Source organism: Diadema antillarum, unplaced genomic scaffold (assembly GCF_040938485.1).
Source record: "Diadema antillarum isolate AM-2024a unplaced genomic scaffold, OU_Dant_1.0 seq00000043_RagTag, whole genome shotgun sequence".
Lineage (NCBI taxonomy): Eukaryota > Metazoa > Echinodermata > Echinoidea > Diadematoida > Diadematidae > Diadema > Diadema antillarum.
In genome coordinates, this window is record NW_027271155.1 from 416,895 (window position 1) to 439,269 (window position 22,375).

Below are 22,375 nucleotides of genomic sequence, written 5' to 3' on the forward strand. Positions count from 1 at the left end.
TATCTTGTTTTGGGCATATGTTTGTCAAGTGCCTCCTTTTTAAATGAAAAACAAACATTATCATTTCATCTTACAGTGTAGGTTTTCGTCAGGGTGCAAGTGATTTCATGATGAGACTCAAAGCATAGTTAACACAAAATTTAAGAAGGGAAGGTTTGGTTACATTTCAAAGTACCAACACGAATGTGAGTTCATGGGACTTGTTCAAGTCAGATCGCCTATGCTGTAATGCTTTGTTGTTGCAATTTCAAGAAACAGATCATTTCTCAATAACCAGAACATAGTTTGAGCTGTAGTTTCACACATACTATGTCATAAGACTGTGAAAATTTTGTATGAAACTTTATGAAATACTTTGAAGGGCTTCCAAATGAGTGACACTCCTGACGAAACATAAAATGTCAATAAATGAAGGTCAGAATTCCCAGTGCTTTCCCCTTCTTATGCCTCTAAAACAACATACACACCCTCACAGCTAGATAGAAATGTGCACTCCTCATAACCCTGAAACAGTGAGATAATAGCAGAGATTTATAAATGTCAAACTAACTTATCAGAGGCAAGCATACATAAATAACATGCAAATAATGCACAATGCTGCATATTGAAACTGCCCCACTGATTCCACAGAATTCAGAATTGCATTCAGAGAATTCAATCAGCTGTGGAAAATGTGGCCTTGGGCAGAGATTTTCATTACTATGTTAAAGGCATTATTTACCATTTGCAGATGAAACACAAACCGAGCTTAGTGCTTTAAAATAGTTCTACAATGAGAGTTAGGGATAGAAGCAACCAGTGCAAAAAAGTTTAAATCAGTATAATCAATGTTAACCCTAAAAAGACTGGGCTATTTTGGTAGCTTGAAAGACTGGGGGGGGGGGGGGGGGGGGGGGGGGGCCCTCAAGGGCCCCCCTTAAGATCTCGGCTGTGGATCGCGCGATCGCCGCGGAACTTTGCACAATGGTAGTGTGGGATGTAATCTACAAGATCGTGTTTTTAAATTTTCCAAAATAGTCTTCTTTTATTTTATTTTGATTAATTATGATAATTTATGCAAGAAATCAGAATCTTTCATCTAAATCAGTAAATAAAGCTCCAAAAGTGCTCATTTTTGGTATAATTAATCTTTGTGGCATTCTTAGCAAATGTACTTGAAAAAGAAATTCAGTATCAAAATTAATTTCTAATTTATTTTATTGTTTCATGAATTTCTTATGTATTTCTTTGTTTTTTCGACCTTTTGTTTTTGTTGTTTTTTGTAACAAAATTTGTCACAGACACTTTTTGAAGCATAATACTCCTAAAACAAACTAATTTTAGCCATTGAGAGTAGAAATAAGCATATTTATATGAACCATGTGAAAAAACTCAATTTGCATTGACTTTGTACACAAAATCACATTTTTTAGCCATTTTTGGCCTCACGTGCATGTACAAAAAGTCATGTAACTTCAGAACCGTACCCCCAGGCGTCACAAATTTGGTGTCAAAATGTGCGGGAAACTCAAAAGAAAAAAGTCATGGAGCATCGCGGCGAGAGCATTGCGTGTTGCAGAGTAATTGTGCGAAATGTCGAGGGGGGGGGGCCTCCGAGGCCCCCCCCCCCCCCCAGTGCAGTTAGGGTTAAGTATGGTAAAATAAACAAAATGTGAACAATAGTTATGATAAAATTGTCTCTAGACTAAACTGTCTACAGTTATTGTTTAATGAGAAAAATAGTGATATCTCTTTACATTTTAGGCTTTATTGCAAAATTTTCATATGGTAGGATGTTTTGTGATACAACTGACCTACACATATGCATCACATGTGATAACTTGAACTTTTTAAAATCACTGCTCCAGAAGGTAAACATTACCTTTAACAAAAAAAAAAGTCATAAAGCATTCTTACTGGCATTATTTTTGTCCCTGTTGTCAGTCTCACTGTCAGCCTCGTATCCTCCCTCTGTGCTCCAGGGGTCGCTCAGTTCACTGCTCTGTTCGTCCGACGCCTCCTGGAGCTCCTCAAGATTCCAGTCGATGGAATCCGCTGCCTCCTCTCTCCCCTGCAAGGACAGAGACGACTTCGTGGTGACAGTCATCCAATTTCACATTCTTATGATAGTGGCACCGAAATGATGTGTAGCCATCATTATGGGAAGTTAAGATTGAAATCATCATTACAGGAAGTTAACTTTGTAATCATCATTATAGGAAGATAATACTGAAGCATCATTACAGGAAGAAATCGCTCATCTATGTTGTGAGAGTAGAAAGTATGACATTCATCCAATTTCACATTCTTATGATTGTGGCACTGAAATTATGTGTAGCCATCATTATAGGAAGTTAACTTTGTAATCATCATTATAGGAAGATAATACTGAATCATCATTACAGGAAGAAATCGCCCATCTACATTGTGAGAGTAGAAAGTATGACATTCATCCAATTTCGCATTCTTATGATTGTGGCACTGAAATGATGTGTAGCCATCATTATAGGAAGATAAGATTGAAATCATCAAGTACAGCAAATTAAGATTGAAATGATCATTATAGGAAGCTAAGTTTGTAATGATCATTATAGGAAGATAAGATTGAAACCATCATTACAGCAAGTTGAGATTGAATCATCATTACATGATATAAGATTGAAATAATATTTCAGAAGATTCAAAAGACTGAAATCATAATTGCAGGAAGATAAGATAAAAATCATCATTATAGGAAGTTAAGATTGAATCATTATTACAGGAAGAATTCTCACATCTATGTGGGGAGAGTAAAAATGTCATTTCACCTAGCCTTGTTTGGTTGGTCCAGACACTATGCTTACTCTTGGCATAAAACAGTGCATATCTAATGCGACCACTTTTTCCATTTTACTACATACTCTGCAATTGTCCTCTAGCGTCTACCCTTATTCATCTTGCCATCCAAAAACCTCTCTTTAACAGCATGTGCACATTAGCTCCCTATCTCTAGCCAGCATACCGAAGAAAAAACACTTTTCTGTACAAACCCAAACTGACTTCCCCCAAGATACCGTTTCTGTTGAATGAATGACTTCTCTATGTAAACATTAGTGGCATAAAGAGCTTGGATCACATTGTGTGCACTTTTTTAATCCAGAGTAGAGCATTAATGTGCCTTACCACTAGAGATTTCAAATTTTGTTTGGTAGAGAGAATCTATTCACTTGCCAGCACTGAAATTTGTCCTTTGACTTTAATAGTATCTATTGCATCTCTTCTTCAGGTTTCCAAACATTCAGTCATCTTTACACATATACACTCTGGATTTAGAAATCCCTGCAAAAGGAAACAGAGACAGTGGTCTGCTTACTGAGCTCCGTGAGAGGCGACAGATCTGGTACTGGGAGGAGTCCAGGGGCTCAAGCTGGGCCAGCTTCAGTAGGGTGTCTGCAATGGACCTGCCTAGGTGGGAGCTGAGTACGTTGGCCTCCAGCAGGTGGTGTTTCAAAGTGGATAGAACCTGGTACATTCCTTCTCCCTGCATTGTTCACAAAATTCGTCCAGGTATTTGGCATTCATCTCACTCTCATATCGTTAACTTTTTACTGGCTATCTTCGTGTTTTTGGACTGCTTGTCAACAAATCACAGAATAGACTGTATTTTTAAACCACACCAATCATGACAGATAAGACTGCGTGACCAAATCACCACTGTACATAATGGCTAGGTGTAATTGCATGCATACCCGGTATTGAATTGGAGGAAAGAGAGGACAATCAAAAAATCAAAGGACTGAACGCTTAGCTGATTGAAGTTAAGATGCAAAGAGATTTATAAACAGCACTTTACCCTTACTGCGCTTTGTTAATTACTGCTCACCAATTGGTATGTCTGCAGGAATTCTCTCTTCTCAGAAGGTTATAAACTTCTAATAAAGAAAGATTACCTAATCTTCTAATCCCTATTGTGCTACCATATAGCTTTCTTCTTGAATTGAGGCACACTAGTTACACCAGTGTGGACTTGCTAACTAATAATAAGGGGTGACTTAAGTTTGGAAGAATTATTGGTATCTGATCTCAATGCTGATGGAAAAATCATGGCAATTTACGGCTCGGTGCCTAAGCACAGAATGGATTCAAAAGGAGTTGTAGGCAGCATGCATGCAAAGGTACTGGTTGAAGTATACCCCTACACAAACACCCCAGGTCCATGCTTATGTAAGTTATAAAAAAAAAAGAAAAAGAAAGAGGCCTGAATGTAACATATGTGTGTAGGACAGAGATAAAAGCAAAACATGAAGGGAAAGTCCTCAAAGAACAATTAACCCATTCTAAAAATCAGATTTTGAGATATTGCCGAAAAACAACTCAAAAAACAATGGCATTTTTTCTTGTTAGAGCATGTTCTGCATGTCATTTGTTTGTTTGTTGATGAATACTTGGAGATTTCTCTCATTCAAATAATTATTCATGAGATATGAGTGAAAAATAAAGCACCAAGAGATTATATAAAATACATCAAAGACCAGTATCATTTAAATCCCTAAATAATTTGTGTTTTTTTTTGCTCAAACTTTGCTCATACATATTGAACAAATCAGGTCCATATAAGAGGAAATTATGTGGCATCATCCCTCAAAAAGACAAGGTACCAATACAGTTGTGTGTGTTTTGCGAATCTGCAGAAAAGAGAGAAAGCCTTTCTGAATTTCAAGAAAAAACATGCACACAGCCTCCAAGCAATCATTACTTTTATAGAGTAATTCGCCTCCCTCAACAACAGCACAGTAATTCTTACAGAGCCTGCTTTCCTCATTTTTGCAAGAATATATCCAGGAATCATTTTAGTATTTGCAGGAGGATGATGTGACAGGGCTGAGGAAAGGCCATTCTAGTAAAAGAAGTGAGGCCTTCGGAAAAAATCAGAGGAAAGTCCGGCTAAGATTATGACCATGATGAATGTTTGTTTGTTGGATACAATTTGAAGTGACCTTAATGAAATGCTACAATATGGAAGTGGGTGCATTATTTTCTGGCTCATTTCATTACGTCTGCAACACACACACAATATACTGCAAAGGATACAATTTGTTTTTTTTTTTTTTTCTTGATTTCTTGCTTTAAAAAAGTGCATTTAGTAAAACTTGGTGTGTAGGTCATGGGTAAATGGGCAACTTGAGAATTGATGAAATGATCATAACATGCATATATGCTACTAATATCCCTTTTTAGTAAAAACATACCTGTATATCTATTACTTTCAATTTTGAAAACTTCAAATTCTTAACTAACTCTTATCTTGTCAGACAAATTAAGCTGTTCAGGATTTTGTGTATATTATGTGGTGCATACTCGGTGTACTTGGCATGTTAAAGAGTTCAGGTCCAGATTTGATGAACATGGCCCCCATTCTGTTTGATTTAATTTGCTCTATCTATTAGAGCCAACGTTAACATGATCTGGATTGCACTTTAAGCTTGCTATTACCTCAATGTTTTTAAACATGCTCTCACACCATGCAAGCTTTTGAACTTTACAACCATCCTTATTTGCCAATGACAACCTCTGACCTTGGAACCGATATGGCTAGAAAACATTGATAACACTACCTCGGCATGTAGAGATCGGGTGGGTGGTTAGGTTATGTTTTCCTTTGAATTTCAGTGCCATTGTTTACATCATCTCATTAGGATCACTACCATGCAAACTATGTAGGTAAATATGATGAATATAGGGGGAAAACCATCAATTACCCATACCTACTTGCCTACTACTGTATATCTCTACATGATAATATAATCTAAGAAATGAAAAAGATAACATTTCACAAATAATTACATTAGATCCAAAATCTTATTGGAAAGCTAATATATTGCAACTAGTAATAAAAAGGAAGGAAAGTGGAAAAACTTGGGATAGTTAAGTACATTCCCATTAAGAAATGCAGTGAATTCTCATTCCATTACTGCTCATTTGGTGTTCTGAATGACAATAGATGTCTATTTTTCTAATCTAGACATTTAATTCCTGATACTCATGGAATTTGCAGTTGGAGACAGCACAGTATTTGAGTAGATGATGCTACATTTTCATGGTGGTTGATCATCAATTGAAAGTTCACTTTGTTTGACCTGTAAAGAAAAAAGATGGGTACGGATCATACCTTTGAACCCTGGTATCACACATGAACAAAAGGAAGAGTTCCAGTAAACCAACTTGCTGTCCCCAAACAGTCAACAGATGTGAGTATGGTACATATCTCTATAAAACATTCAAATACAGTGCGCAAGTGCGATGTCACAGCTATTCATCGCCATGGAAATTTTCTTCTAAACAATTTCACATATGGCCCAAGTGTTTATGCACACACCTGGTTACAGCCCAAGCTAGAAAAAGAGATTGTGACATCATCAATTCGGTAATCTTTAGGAAGAATAAAGAGAGAGGACTCACCTCCAGCTTCCTTGCAGCCAGCTCTTTGCAGAGCTTGAGTTGTATTCTCATGAGGGATCCCACGATGCTGAGCGTGACATGAAAGCGATCCCTCTTGCTGATGTCGCTGTCTGAGTAGGTCCTGGTGGTGTCCTGGACAGACTCTAAGCTGATCTCCAGCACCTCACACTCCTTGGTAATCTGGGCCAAGGCCAGGAAGGACTCGTTCAGGATCTTGTAGATGTTTCCTGCAACTTGGCACTGTAAGAAGTGCTCCAGGAATCCAGGGCTATAGACGATGAGATTAGCACAGGATCGCCAGACATCGCTTGCCATGGCCAGGCGTGCATCAGACAACATACTCAGACTGTCCTTGGGCATGAGAACCCTGGTGGGTGTTGATGCGTCCGTGTGTGAGGAATCAGAGCTGTAGCAGTCAGTTGAGCTCTCTTTCCTCTCTGGAATGGCTGGAACACCTTCTTGGATTGTTCCTAGTACTGATTCAATACTTTGGTGTGCTATGCTTTCAAATGGTTCATCTACTATGGTGTATGATGAAAGGAGTCTGTCAAAGGATCTTCCACTGGAAGACAATCCACAATACTGGTTTTGAGAACTTCCACTTTCTGAGCTTTCAGCTTTCACAAGCAAATCATCCGGTATAACTTCTTGAACAATACCTGTAAATGCTTCTAGAACACTACTGACAGTACTGGCATGGTCACGCTTCTTTTCTGCTGCACAAGATTTGAGTTGTGTACTTGCACTTGTCTGAGTTGATGTTTCACTGAGAACACTGTCATCCGTGTTGCTTCGGTCCCGCTTCCTCAGTTTTTCCTCATCCCCCGAGAGGATGATGACTTCAAAGACTTGCAGGACATGTGGACGTGTGGTCTCCAGCTGCAGGAGATGCAACAGTTGGTTTAGACCACCTTGGCTCAAGAAGAGATCCTGCGCAAAGGTGGAAGTGGTCAGCAGGATGGGCAAGGCACTGAAGCAGTAGTCCAAGACAGTTGGCGAGGTGATGCGGTATGGCAGCTTAGGCACAGGACATGGGGTGTCTTCCTGCAACATTGGTCTGGAAGACTCAAAGCAAGGGAGGTACACATGGAGGTACAGTTCCTGTTTTATGACATAGTTGCCATGCTTCACTAGGTGCAGAAGATGTTTCGCTACTTGGATACTGAGGATTTCGTTTACCTCATTGGTCAGGAGGCTGAAATACAACCCCAGGACTTGCCATCGAGACTTGGTAAGGTCTCCGTCCTGGTTGCTGAAGTCACTACCGATTGCACTGTCACTAGTCCTGCTGTCTGTGATGCTCCCAATGTCCTGACTGCCCACAAGCTTGTGTCGACTCTCACATTCGGGACAGAGGTCAACTGGAAGAGCCTCAGACTTCTCCCCACCTCTGAGTTGTTCCAAAATCAGCTTTGCGATCACGCTCAACATGTAGTTTGACAATGCTGGCGATCTGCTCTCGATGCGGTGAAGGAGTCTTGTCAGAAGGACATGGGGTGGAATGCAACAGCAGATGCCACCCTGCTCTAACATCCCAAGTAGTCTGACTATGGTTACACGACATTGCACTTTTGAAATTAGCTCCAGAACCACATCCACAATGGAGGCGATGCAACACTTATTTCGATTTGCTCTGATAGAAAGTCTGTCTAGTGGTCCACCACTTGACATGTGACCCGAGTCCAACAAGCTCTGCTTGTCCTCCTCAAAGGCAGTGTAAGTCATTCCCAGCATGCTTTGGTGGTGGTGCATATAGTGACTGTAGTCACAGTTATTGTGAGTTCTCTTGAGGCACTGAAACTTGTGGAGGTACTCCAGCTTTGCTTTCTTTGTTGCTGTTGTAAGCTTGCTCACACTTGTGATCAGGGCAATGATGTTGGCCTTGATGTTCCTGACTCGCTCCCCATCATCTTCCCCACCAGAGAGTTGGCTGTCCATATTCTCGATGACCATCAGGAAAAGCTTGTACCCACCACTACTTTCAAACTCATTCAGCATGGCTAACCCTTGGGTCAGCACAGCCTGGTTGTCATGGCAACTGTACATTACATAGGAGAGGAGCAGAATCACACCATGAAGGATGTCACTGATGTAGGTGATGCTGGCTCTCTTGATTGCATCAGCATCAAGTACTAGTTTCCTCCCACCAGGCTTCCTGTGATCATTATCAGGTCCATCAAAGACGGAGTCTGATATTTCCTGCTCATCGCCTTCATCTCTGGTAAAGTCATCCTCTCTTTCACCCCTCCTCTCTGACAATGTGTGCATGATTTTCTGAGTCGAGCTTTTGGCCTCCTGCAGCAATGACTGCATCAATCCACTCGATGACAACTCCACCACCTTCTGGTGGTGGGTGAGGCTGTACAGACACACCTTGAGCACTACGCGAAGGATGAGCCTTTTCAGGGTTCCCAACAGCTCTGGCCCCCATCTGTCCTCCAACGGCGACGACTCTCCGGAGCACTTCTGGTCCATCTCGACGAGAAGGTTCGTCAAGTGTGGTGCCAGAAAGAGACTCAGCGAGTTCCTGTGGGCTGCGTTCATCGCTTCACTGGAACACAGCTTTTCAAGAAAGGAGAGGAGAGTGATGCAGAGGTCAAACGGTGTCGTGCTGGACAAGTCCACAAGTGACATCCCATCGTCTATGCTCATTCTGGGCCTGACAATAAGGTTCCCCCCATGCCACTGATACTTAGGTATTGAGTTGAGGAACGCCATGCGATAGTCTGCTGTCACTTTATGCTTTTTGATGTTGTTTGACCCAAATCTGTGCCTGTATCGCCTCTTTCCTTCATTCTCAGAATCGGTACTCTCGTCCTCTTTGTTGGCAGGAGAAGTGGCCTTCTTCCGTTGGCTTCCTGCAGTGCCCCGCGAGCGACCTCCAGGGCCGCCACCCTGGAAGGAAGTGGTTTCTCTTAGGAAGGCGGCCTTCTGTCGGTACACATCGTATGTGAGGTGCGCTGCCATGTTGGTAGTGGGGGACTCCACTGGGCTGGCACGCTTTCCTGTTAGCTTGGGAAAGCAGATTTCCATCCGGGGCACCAGATCCGACACATCTATCAAATGAACCAAAACAAAAGGGGGAAATTTGAAATCTTTGATGCAACAGATCACAAACTGTGATTACAGTGCATTTGTGGGCTGTTAGTGATTAAATAAGCAGTGTACATTTAAAGTGTTAATTGTATATCTTGCTCTGAGATATGGTGTATACACCAGCCCAACACACGGAGAGATCAGCAAAATCATACTTTTAGGGATCATCAGCTGATTTTTGTAGACTGCTGTCTGTACTCATCAGTTGGCATTATAAACATCCTCATCTAAATATTCAGACAAAACAGGATAGATCAACATTGTTTCTGTGTAACTGTCTCTAAAGACACTGGATTTGTACCCTATACCCTGTACATTATCTCAGTCAACTTAGATTGAACTGTCATGTTTTCAGCATTCTCACAGCACATATAATGACATGTATGTTGTCATCATTTCATGAATTTATGAATTTTACTCTTCATGCCTTATATTGCAAATTACATACAATTTAAAAAAAAAAAGGAATTTCATGAATAAAGTGACAGAAATTGCGAATACAAATGCTTAAATCCATCATGGACATCATACCAGCAACTACACTGTGATGATTACTTCAAAAGAATATCCTGAGGTTTATCAATATCAACATAAACAGCCTCGTACTGTATCAGTAGCACTCTACTGTTTCAACATGGTTTAACTAGTATCTGAGGGTTTACTGCTTTCATATACATGCATGAAATAGGTAAACTTCTGAGCAGGTTTTAAATGAACTTTTTTTCGTCTGAAGTTCAAATTCCATTATTCTTTACCTTACCATTACCTTACACAGTACAGACATTCACTACTAATATTGTTTTCTGACAAAACTGACTTTACACTTGAGTCCCTGCAATCTTCAGTATTACTGGAAAGTCTGAACTCAACCAAAGTTAGTCTTCTTCATCAAATCACAGTCAATACATCAGATGTTGTTATCTAGTAGGATATTTTACAACTGAGATGTCACACTTGTCTTAAATCGAGAGGCCAAATGGACCCCCCCCCCCATCTCCTTACACCAAATTATTCAATAAACATATTTAAGTTCTCATATCGCGCGCCTGCTGGGCTGATTCACTTGCACCAGCACTCACCTCACTCACCTAATTCTCTGTACATATACAGTGTAGTGTCTATTCAATTTTTGTTGTCGCTTTAGGCGTTTTCACATCAGCCCGATGTTTCGCTATATAGCGCGCTATTTTCAGACTTGCGAAATTTTCCCGATAGCGAAATAGCGCGCTATTTGATAATGTGAACACAAATTAGCGCGTTAATTTCATCGCTCTGATCGAGAAAATTTCTCGACTCCAACTCGGGAAATTTCTGAAATAGCGGGATAGTAGCGCGCTGTTTGATAATGTGAAAACGACTCGAGAAATTAGCGAGATGAATCCCATCATGCCTAGCGTGTGTGACCCAATCGATCGAGGCACACTGCACACAAATCATGAGGAATTTATGAGAGGGCACACACATTACTGATGCTGTTTGCACATACTCAGCTGTCGAATTAGCTATTTTAAAGTTGTTAACTAATCGGGCTACCCCCTCTTCGAGCTGATGTGAAAACGCATAATGTGATGCCAGAATCACTGTTGTTTTCCTTTTCTTTTGTTTTCAATAAGTATATAATCATTAATGATGTATGTTTTGTCTATCTTCTTCTTTTTTCCTCTCTTTTAAGGCTGTCATATCAAGCCATATATGCTTATTTGATGAGTCTTCTGCATTCTTCACACTCCCATAACATGCGCCATAATTCAGTCAGATCATTTGATTCACTATATCCCGAGTGGTTCCCAATTGACGGGTTTTCTTACTCTTTTCTTCAATCTGTACACGTATATATCTCAATTATGTTTGGATGTACATGCTGTGTGATTTATTGTCTTGAAAATAAAAAGAAATGACTGCATTTCATTTGTAATATATATTCAATGCAGAATATTCCAAATAAATCCATTTGAATTGAATTGAATTGAACTGACAAAAAGAGAAAAATCATACCATCCCCTAGAAGATATTCTACGGATTTTCTGCTCTCTTGTTTAAAGCTGACAAAGATTCAATTTTGTAAACAGTCCTCATCTCTTTCAATAGTAAAAACCACCAAGCTCTCATAAGCCTTGAGCCCTTTAAGCTGAGAATTATGAATTCTGGATAATAAGATTAATGGCTATCCCAAGAGAGCTATCTCCTTTCAATTTGCAAGGACACATGCTTTGCAGTATGATTTTAGTATACCTCATGGAGGTACGTGTAAACATATCATGGGCAATAGGTAACAGAGCCTTCCCTGAAAAAAAGAAAAGAAAAGAAAGAAAATCATTTGTGAAATTGCCTGGTAACTGCGTTTATCTAACTTGAGAGAGAGAATCACATTTCAAAACGCATTTGGAATGGTGTTTGCAAACGTGGTTTGAAACGTGATTCTCGGGGAGCCGCATTTATCGAACCATCATACAATCGCGATTCGAGTGGTGTCACTGCGCAGCTGCTTTGCGCCGTTTGACCCAAGAAGTAAAGGTCAACTGTATATCACCAAACGTGCCTCCTCAGTCACACACAAATAATGGGTAGAGAGCACAACCGGAAACAGCTGGGATTTGACCTTGAGATATTTAACGTGTTTCAAAACGGCATTGTGTTTATCCACTCACAGAACGGCGATCGTGGTCTCAAACGTGTTTTAAAACGCCCTTTGAAAGGCGTTTCTAAACGGCGTTTCTAAACGCGTTTGAAAACACAGTTGCATTTATCTAACCCCTGAAAATGCCTCAAACGCGTTAAGGATCGTGATTCTGCCTCAGAAAGTTTTTAGATAAACGCAGCCTTAAAGGTAGGGGATACCTTTTACAGACCTCCCAAAATGCAGCAAAACATTAAATATGAACCTCAGGGGACTTGCTTAGGCCACTGCTTAGAAATTTGGAAGTCAACAGTTATCTAAAATTTGAATAATGCACAAAACTCAACTACTCAGTAGTTCTGTGTGTCAGCCACACTTAAGCCTTTTTGTTGCATTCTTCTGTATTTGTGATCTATAAACACAAATCTAAAAGTACAAGAGCTGATGTAATAACATATAGAGTGTGTGGTAAGAATGTATATAGAAATGTTTGTAAGTGTTGATGAACTTTCTTCACAAAATATACATGATGGACACACATGCAGTACATGGGTCTGCAAAGGTAGCCTAGTAATGTACTGGAATTTACGGTGAGCCCCGAAAACAATTCAATTCAAAATCTAACCGTCAAAAAAATGTACTAAATATTACCTTCCACTTTCAATACTTTATGGGAGTTTCTAAAATGATATTCTCTTCAACATACCACTGTATTTATACAACTCTTCATTTAGGGCGTGCAAATGGGATTCCCTACCTTTAAACCCTCAAGAGCAAGTTCACCTTTAGAGTTTGACAATCATCTGTCAAATGTTCAACATACTCTCCCCCTCTGTTTTTTTACCACACCTAAGTTTGCTTATTTCCCTCACTTTTGTGTTTCTACTGTCTACTGTCATTTAAAGGTTGTCATTTTTTCATTTGTGAGTGGTGAAGTCCCAGAAGAGATCCGCAAATGACTTATTTCTTGAGGTTTCCACGGCAAGCCCCAGAAAAGTTCAAACAATTGTTTTTGTTCCTCCTTGTCACTGGCCATGTCTCAAGGTAGCAACTTCATCTTTGATTTGAATCCAATAAACTGCACACATTATGCTCACTAATGCTTGCTCTTTCATCATTGAACAGCCAATTTCACTAGGGCACAGTCCCTTGGGGCAAATCATGTTAGATTGAAAGAAAATGTCATTCAAAATGAAGCAAAGAACAAACAAATATTACCTAAATCCCCATTTTAGCTTTCCTCTTTATTGACTGACACTTCTGTAGCTTGAGTTGATTTCATTTTCCTTTCTTTTTCCTCCCCCCCCCCCTTTTTTTTTAAGGTAGGAGAGTCTCAGGAACTGGAGTTTTCAGAGTTTGTGCAAACCAGACATTGATTATTGTTCCTGCGTTGTGCACACAAGACACAAATGACTGCATTCATGCAGAACAGCTCATTGCAATTGTTAACATAGAGTAGAGTACTGTTCGTTGACTTAAAATGAACAAAGGGGATTACAATATTACCTATATGAATGAAATCATTGATTTATCCTCCATACATGTACCCAATACAGGCCTGTGCCCATCACGTCAAATGTCAAACAGAATCACTGACTGCTATACGACTTGTGTGTCACCCGAGCCAAGTTACACAACACAGACATTCTTTATTTCTGCGTACAACCGATGGGACTTTCCCTACATACAGAAGCATTCCTAATTGTACTATGCACACACAATGAATTTGTTCTTGATGTGAGGTAGTGTTAAAAAACGGGGAAAAAAATACTGCCCTGCGATCTGTGATGCAGGCAAAAAAAAAGCACAAAGAATTCTACACAACACAGACATTCTTTATTTCTGCGTACGACTGAAGGGACTTTCCCTGCGTACTGTAGTACTCCCGACAGTAATTTATACACACAAAATGTATTTGTTCATGATGTGAGGCAGTTTAAAAAAAAAAACTGCCTTGATTCTATGATGCTGGCAAAAAAAAAGAAGAAGAACAAAAAAAAAGGAATTTGATGCAACACAGACATTCTTTAGTTCTGCGTACGACCAACGGGACTTTCCTTTTGTAGCATTCCTAACTGTACTAGACACAAAAAATGTATTTGTTCATGATGTGAGGCAGTATAAAAGAATATTGCCTTATTCTGTGATGCAGACAAAAAAAAGAAGAAGGAATAATCTTACACAACACAGACATACTTTAGTTCTACGTATGACCGATAGGAATTCCCCCACATCGTATTCCTGACTGTACTATACACAAAATGTAAGTTTGTTCATGATGTGAGGCAGTATGAAATAATACTGCCCTGATTCTGCGATGCAGGCAAATACAAAGTCAAACTTTAAATTGAAACATTGGTGAGACTCAATACTTCACAACAGCACTGACTAGTCCGATTCTGTGTCGGAGTGGTTACCTGCATGCTTCCAAACTTTTAATTTCTTGTACTAATGAAATACTCATCACCTTAATTGTTAATTTTTTCAATCCATTGAAGGGGCTACCTATCTCCGTCTTTGTGTCATGCTGTCTCAGACAATGAAAAATTAATTTTGAAAACAACTGATTAGCCATGTAATATATAGGCCTATACATCTCTTGTCTTATCACTTTGCACACTTAACATCATCTTGAACTTAAACTACAGTAGTTTTGACAAGTCTGTCCAGTGAGTTAGACTACTCAATCATCATGAGCTTAGAGCTAAAACTACAAGAGTTTTGACAGCAACATGTCACTCCCCATCTGATGTCAGTCTAACACTGATTTTGACCCAGCAGTAGCAAATGACATTGGACACTTGCAAATCACCTTTGACCCTCAACAATAACTTATGACTCTTGACGATGACCTACCATGAAGGTGACCAAGGTCACTCCCTATAAATTCCATTTTTCCCTCAGAGAGAGAGACCGCTCAAATGACTTCCTTCCCTAACAGTCCAAGCGAGCCGCCCAGGCAGAAAACATGTGAGCCCACTGATGGCTGTTCCATGAAAGATTTGAATCTTGCCGATTCTGATGCATCATTTCTCACTCAACTTTGACTTTATCCCTCAGAAAGGACATAAAATGGAGGTCCCGTGTGTGAGTGTGACAGAGTCCCAACTCATGCACATAAAAGATCCTGCTTCTGTCATTCATCCGAAAGATCAGGCTGTAAAACACAGGAAAGTGTTGAGTCCATCCCACATCAAACTGGACCCCATGTCATACCAGCTTGTGCGGCTGAATATGGGCTATCCGGCCATCTTCTCGGATGGAAAATGAAACCAGGAAATGGTCTCCCCTAGGGGGAGATGGCCCTCACACATGCAGTTTGAAACACGCAAAAAAAAGAGCTCAAAGTCAAGGAAAATTGGGCTAGGATATCCTTTGAGAGTCCAGATCTCTTCCATCTACACTGTAACTCTCATTCGCGCAAGGACAGATAAGTACCGAGTATGAAATTTGGACCGTAGAGTCATATGACATAAAGAATATGTTCCTAAGCTCACGGCAGTTACTACAAAATATGCAGTTAAATGCATATCTTTGTTTTGTTCTTTTTTTTATTGTGTAATATCAATAGGGACCAAAGTACAACAATAAAATATGGTCTTTGCTCAGCTTCATAAATTAAACATTGACACTCGTCGCAGTGTGTATGATCAAAAGGAAGTAACCACAGGGCACAAAGTTTGATGTTGTATGATTTCATCACACACACTCTGAAATTATTCTCTTTATCATTTGATGGGAAGAGGGGGTGGTACGTGGACCATCTAGGTACTTTTTACTTCAGTATCTTTGCTTGCCAACTCAAACAAAGATCTCCGTTAAAGAGGAAAGTCTGCTTTGCAAAGTCCAAAATATTGCTCGGCATTGATAATGCATCTTGATTTAAATGCAAACAACCACTAAATTTGTGGAATAGTGAAGTGTGTATTCAAGACAATCACAGCAAACAATCTCGTACTCTTCCTTTAATTCTCCATGAGTTAAGAAGAGCCATAATCAATAAGTGCAGAGACTGAGCTAACATGAACTTTTAATATCAAGTCATGAATCCTAGAATCCAAAGCTAAAGCTAGGCATTTATTTTAAAGCTAGAAGGGCATTAGATTACTCCTAGGAGTGTTGAGCTTTGCTATTGCTTTGCTGTTTCACTCTCACATTAAAAATCAAGGGGCTAATTTAAGGCTTTCAAAAAGTTGTCTGACTTTAAGTATTGATTGAAAACCAAATGAAAAATAACATGCTACGATTCTTTTTTAAAGATATCAACATGTGTCGTCCACATGATTCTCACAAAGCTTTCAGAAGGCTAGCTCAAGGAACAAACCTCATCTGGCTTCCAGATCTTTGTCTCTGTTATTAACGTACTCCTCAGGTCAAGAGAAGCCCTCTTTCAAGACAGTTTATCACCGCAAGCTTGAACTGAATGATTTGGATTCTGTGTACTACTAACCAACGGGCAGCATCATGATCCTGAATGCACACTACTTACATGAATAAGTTACCATTGCATAACAAACCTCCAGGGTTGGCATATACTGGATTTTTCTACCAGTGTGAACAATGATCTAAAAAGCCAGTTTGTTTTTGTGTTTGCTTGCTGTTTTCAGATTGCGTTTCTGCCAGTGTAGATTGGCTTTCCCTGATCAAAGATGTCCGTGTCCTTGCTTCGATACTCTAATTCAAAGCTCTCCTTCGGAGGATAAACTGCCCTTTGAAGGTGGACCCATTCTCTTCCACATTCACAAGACTGTCTTTAAGGTCAGGCATTGTCTGTGCTCAATCAGGGACCAGGTCAGGAGGCTAGCTTACTGAATAGACTCGATCTGGATTCCAGATCTTTGTTTCCAGTATATCAAAAAAGTACTCCTTTGGTTGAGATATATATGAAATCCTAAAGACAGATTACCACAGCAAGCTTGAATAAAATGCAGAATAAATATGTGCGGATATGAATACAATCTGTATCAGGACAATTACCCCCCCCCCCCATCCCAGTTATTGATAGGGTTAGAGTACAGATTAGGACTACAGTTAGGTTTAGGGTTAGGGTTAGGATTAGGATTAAGATTAGGGTCAGGGGAAGGGTCTGGGGTAAATTGTCCGAGGTATAATTGTCCTAGAAGCTATTCAATCACCAAACATACAGGACAGAGATTTAAAAAAAGCAGTATGTAAAGTCTGGAACTTAGGCTAGACAGAGAGAAAGAGAGAGAGATCTCAGAGATAGAGGGGGAGAGAGAGAAAAGAGAGAAAGAGTGGCGTAAATATTCCTAGAGGAATGATAAACGCCAAATAAATTCAAATTAGAACAACAACAATGAAAGAGAGAGTATGTGTGTGTGTGTGTGTGTGTTGGTGCACGCACACCAGAATAGTCTAGATTCTGGACTCTTTTTATGATATCTATATTCGAGCTGCTATTTTCCTGTACGTCTCAAGTGATAGTTCCATCCCGAGAACCAGAGAGAGAAGAGCCCAGACTTATTGCTCTTTGCTTGAAGATAGAGGTCATAAGTTCACACACTTAAAATTTATGTGTATGCTCCCTCAAAATTCTGAGGGACAGTCAGTCTCTTTCTCTGGTTCTTGGGATCATACAGTACCATCATTCCACTTGATGTGTACAAGTTTAGTAGTTCAAGTAAAGATATCATAAAAGGAGTCCAGAATCCAGACTAGTACCTCGCCTGCAGGATATCAAACAGTGAAGGATCCCTACTGTAGCATTTCTATGGATAAGGACAGAGCGGAGGAGGATGGAGCTATAGCAGCACCTATTCAAAAAAACTGTACTGAAACTGAATACCTGTGTCATGGTCTTCCGCAGGAAACAAAAGAGCACAGGCACAAGCAAGGGAATGATCAAACAAGGCCATAAGTCCTTTTGTAAATATTGGAAAGAATGTATACACAGGAAACCCCTCTCACTTTCCCTTCCTGAGTGACCAAACCCCAGCCTAGAAGTTCCTTTCTCTACCATTAACATTCTTTCAGACTTCAGGGTTCTCTGCCGGTGTATCACCCTTGTCGGGCCCCTACAAGCATGAGCTTTGAAGAGACAGTTAGCGGTATCGGCACAAGCACTGTGCTGCTATAAATATTAAAGACATAATTTGCTTGAAATAAGATGAAATCAGATGAAACAAAAACCCAGCATTAGTACTTCAAAATAATTTGAAAATCTGAGTTAGGGATAGAAACAACCAATGTAAAAATTTGAATTAGTATAATCAATGTTAAGTATTGTTAAATGTACAAAATGTGAACAACGGTTATAATAAAAATATTTCCAGACTAAACTGTCTAAAGTTACTGTTTATTGAGAAAAATAGTGATATCTCCTTATATTCTAGGTTTTATTGCAAAATTCTCATATGGTAGGATGTTTTGTGATACAAATGACCTATATACATATATGCATCAAATGTGATATCTTGAAAATTTTTTTAATCAATGCTTCCAATAAAAATCCTGGCGAGAACCCTGGAATTGCACCAAGATCTGTTTCAACTCATGAAACCACCAATTTTGACACCTGTTGATTACAAGAAAGTCTATAGATAAGAAAACTCTATTGACCCCTCCCCCCCCCCAAAAAAAAAAAGAAAAAAAGAAAAAAGAAAAAAAAAAAGATACTGGGCAATCATCTGCAGCAGCAATCTAGCAAGGAAGCACATTGTAGTTGAGGGTAAGAGAATACCTAAATAATGTCGGCCCATTTCATATTTTCAGATTGGAAACCACTCAGAAAGCTCCTCATTAAATGGAATTAAGACTGTACTGCAATCCTTTAGAGCCTTTCTGGAAACATTCTGCTACGGAATAATCATGAAAAAAAAAAGGGGGGGGGGGGGTGGCTTTAAAATGAGATTCATGATAAACACCAGAACATCTATTTCTTGTATCACTGAGGAGTGATTATATAACAAACTCTTCTTCGCTCACCTTGGGTGTGTTCAGTTGCTATTCTTGAAGGCGGTTTCAAGGCTTCTTCAAACAATGCGATGAGAAGTCGGATGAATTCCACGTTACAGGATAATGCCTGGGCACAGGATGGAATCAAAGAAAAGTGGGGAGAAAATACCGTGATTATCACTTCAAGCTTTTCTTATCTGTGAAATAAAGCACAATACTGGTACATGTAAATTCTCAGCATGATCATACCCCACATGAATACATATAGGTCTGTCTACATCACTTTGGTTAGCCACACAAGCCACAGTCTGGCTAGGAACCGTGAGCTCAGTTTGAATATAACCTACCTTGTTTGTTGAATCTCTGCTAATCAGATGAACAGATTACTTTGACTCATGCCTATGCAAATGTTAAGATGCCCTTCCTACACAGATTACAATGAGTAACTTGTGGGCTAGCTTCATCTCTCCTGCTCTGGTCATACCTTGCATGATGCGGTCTAGCTACATGTAAATAGGACCACTATCCTCGCATTACAGTCCAATGTTACTCATTCACAGAACATGAAGTGAACACAGCCAGTGTAATCTGGGCAACCCCTTACTGGATTGCACAGACATGACTGGCAAAGTAGTTTGAGATCTGCACACAATTAGTTTACATGCTTCAACTGCTCCATGGACAATGCAAAAAAAAGGAATGATTCCCCCCCCCCCCTTTTTTTTGTTAGGGGAAGAAAAGTGCATGGAACCTGCTAATCTCTTGTACATTAAATTATCCTGTTACCCTACACAGGATGGAGGAAGTATAGTTTTTACAGTGGACGATTCCGAGAAATGTGGATAAGCCACAGAAAATATCACATAGTGTGTACTGTACTCAGGACAGGGTTGTACCAGCCATGAGAATAGATTGGAATCTAACAGGGACAGACATCTATCATCTGATTGTGTTGTAACAGGGAGGTGCTGCCTCCCTGGTTGGAATACACGGTCATATCAGAAGAGCAGTAGAAACACAAGGGTACGGTTGATCATATGAAAAATTGTGCTCTCAACAGGGGATGCTGGATTCAAATCCAGCACAGTACGGACAATTCACATCCTCAGACAAGATGGTTTTAACTCATGGTGTCCCTATCAATCCAAATGTGCTCAAAATGGGTACAGTACAATTGATACATTGTACTTTTACGACAAAACATGGAAGGTGATAATAGCTTTTACATTGTACGACAAAACATGGAAGGTGATAATAGATGTAGGGAGGAGCAGTGCTTTTCCATACAATGAAGTGGCCAACAGGGCACTATTAGTGACTACAATGTAAGTCTTGCTGGAATTTTGCTGCAGAAATCATTACTTTGTCATCACTAAATTGGCACCTTTGAATTTCACTGCATGTATCATATTATGTGGTAAGTGATTAGATGGATGTGGTTAAAATCTGCAAACCTGTACAAAATAAAGAATGAAATAAAACGCAGAGTTTAGAGGGACATAGATTTAATCTTCTAACATGTTTTGCCAATATAAGAATCATTTCAAAACTAAAAGTGCACTTGAAAAATCTGCAACTTAAACAAAGATTTATGTGAACCAAAAAGGCCTCATATGGACATGCTTGAACTACAGACATGTACAGTATATGAACTCATTCCATGCCATTTCAGTTTATTTTATTAGATATTTCTCAAGAAAATGACGCACAAACATAGACAATCGTATACAAAAAGTTACAAAGTACAAATTATGTCTGTGAATGTTCACTTGAATGTACACATGTCTCAATATGAAAATAAACATAATGATCTGTTTACAATTGTATAATAGTGACTACAATTTTGAAAGGTAGGAGAAAGTGTATGAAGGGATCTACATTGATAAATGTAAAATTTGTTTTTAAGTCATAGGCCCAAGTATAACCTCAGGTGTAGGGAAATATGGAGCATGGTGATAACCATTTAGACCTAACAATTGGGGGGGGGGGTTTACTTACACCAAATGATTGAGGGGAAAACGTATGATTAAAAAAAATGATTTTACTACATATCAGACTCGAAAAAGCCATATAAAACAACAGTAAGGAATACATGATTACTGACAACACTAACAATGAATAATAAAAATGATAATGCGAAAATATAAATCCCCATCGAAAAATTGGCTTCTGGGACTTCGAGAGTATATCAGCTAGGTAAATAAATTTGTAAATAAGACGCCATATTCTGGTTCACTCTCCCACAGATATAATAATGGTACCTCGCAGCAGGGAGGTTGGAAGTCCACCTCTCTGCTCGCAGCGCAAATTATTTGGGTAGCACACAGACCTGATTATGCTTGCCCCAAGTTGAACATTTTTCATCATTGTGGAGAAGAGAGTTAGGCAAACACTGTTCGGGTAATTGTCTGCCCAAGTCATGTTTTACAAGGCTTGATACAACAACCTTGTTGATTTTCGGATTTAGTGCTTGCGAATATTATGGCATAAATCTCTGGGCGTGCTGTACCGACTGCACGTGATGCCAGAAACATGTGTTGGTGTCACAGTCAGTAAACTAAAGTCCTACCACGAGAGTTCAAAGTGAATACCCTGCATACATGAACCTAAACAATACCCCGGCAGTAATGCTCCTTGGGGTGTTTCACAAAGAAGTAAGTTAGACCTAAATCACATGTTTAAGTCCCCAAATCATGCATAACTCCTAAAACTGCGTCTTCCTGTTACTTGCCACTTTTAATCCCATTTCACAAAGCTCTAAGTCATGTGTAAGCCTTGCATGGACTCACAAGTTCTTCACGCATGATATAAAAACATGCATACAATTTGCTTGGGTTTACACTTCAGAAAAAAAGAAGTTTTACTGTCATTGTAAAGACGGAAGTTCTCCTGCTAATTGAAATTACAGATCCAGACCATAATTTCAATGAGTCAGGTCAGTGGAAAATTAAAGCAATCTACACCCTAGAACCTACTTAAAAATCAATGTTAGCAGACAGCTGATGGCTCATTTCATATTTTAGCCTCATACATTACTATTAAAACAAATGTTTAGTCAGTCTTAGGCTGAAATCAACTTTGTAAAACACACTTGGTTGGTCGATTTCATGCTAAGATTGACTAGTGTTATGTCAAACTTACTATTCTAAAGTGCAATCTTTGTGAAACAAGCCCTAGATCATAATATCAGAATCATATTTTCCAATCACATGTCTAGGCATTCAAAATCACAAGTCAACACAAAGCATTGCTATGGTAATATCAGAAATCAGCAGCAGACCTCCATCCATGGACCACAAACACACATACTTTGCTATTTTATCTCCTGGA

General features: G+C 39.5%; 1 protein-coding gene across 1 annotated transcript in view; it reads right to left on the bottom strand.

Moving 5' to 3' along the window:
• LOC139725470 (lysosomal-trafficking regulator-like) overlaps nt 1-22,375 on the bottom strand; it is an 85,348-nt gene that overhangs the window by 28,135 nt on the left and 34,838 nt on the right. The window contains exons 6-9 of the mRNA XM_071636547.1: nt 19,076-19,172; nt 6,418-9,473; nt 3,332-3,499; nt 1,897-2,050 (exon numbers count right to left, since the gene is read on the bottom strand). Of these exons, the coding sequence (XP_071492648.1) occupies nt 1,897-2,050; nt 3,332-3,499; nt 6,418-9,473; nt 19,076-19,172 (3,475 nt within the window). The remainder of the gene's footprint in view (nt 1-1,896; nt 2,051-3,331; nt 3,500-6,417; nt 9,474-19,075; nt 19,173-22,375) is intronic.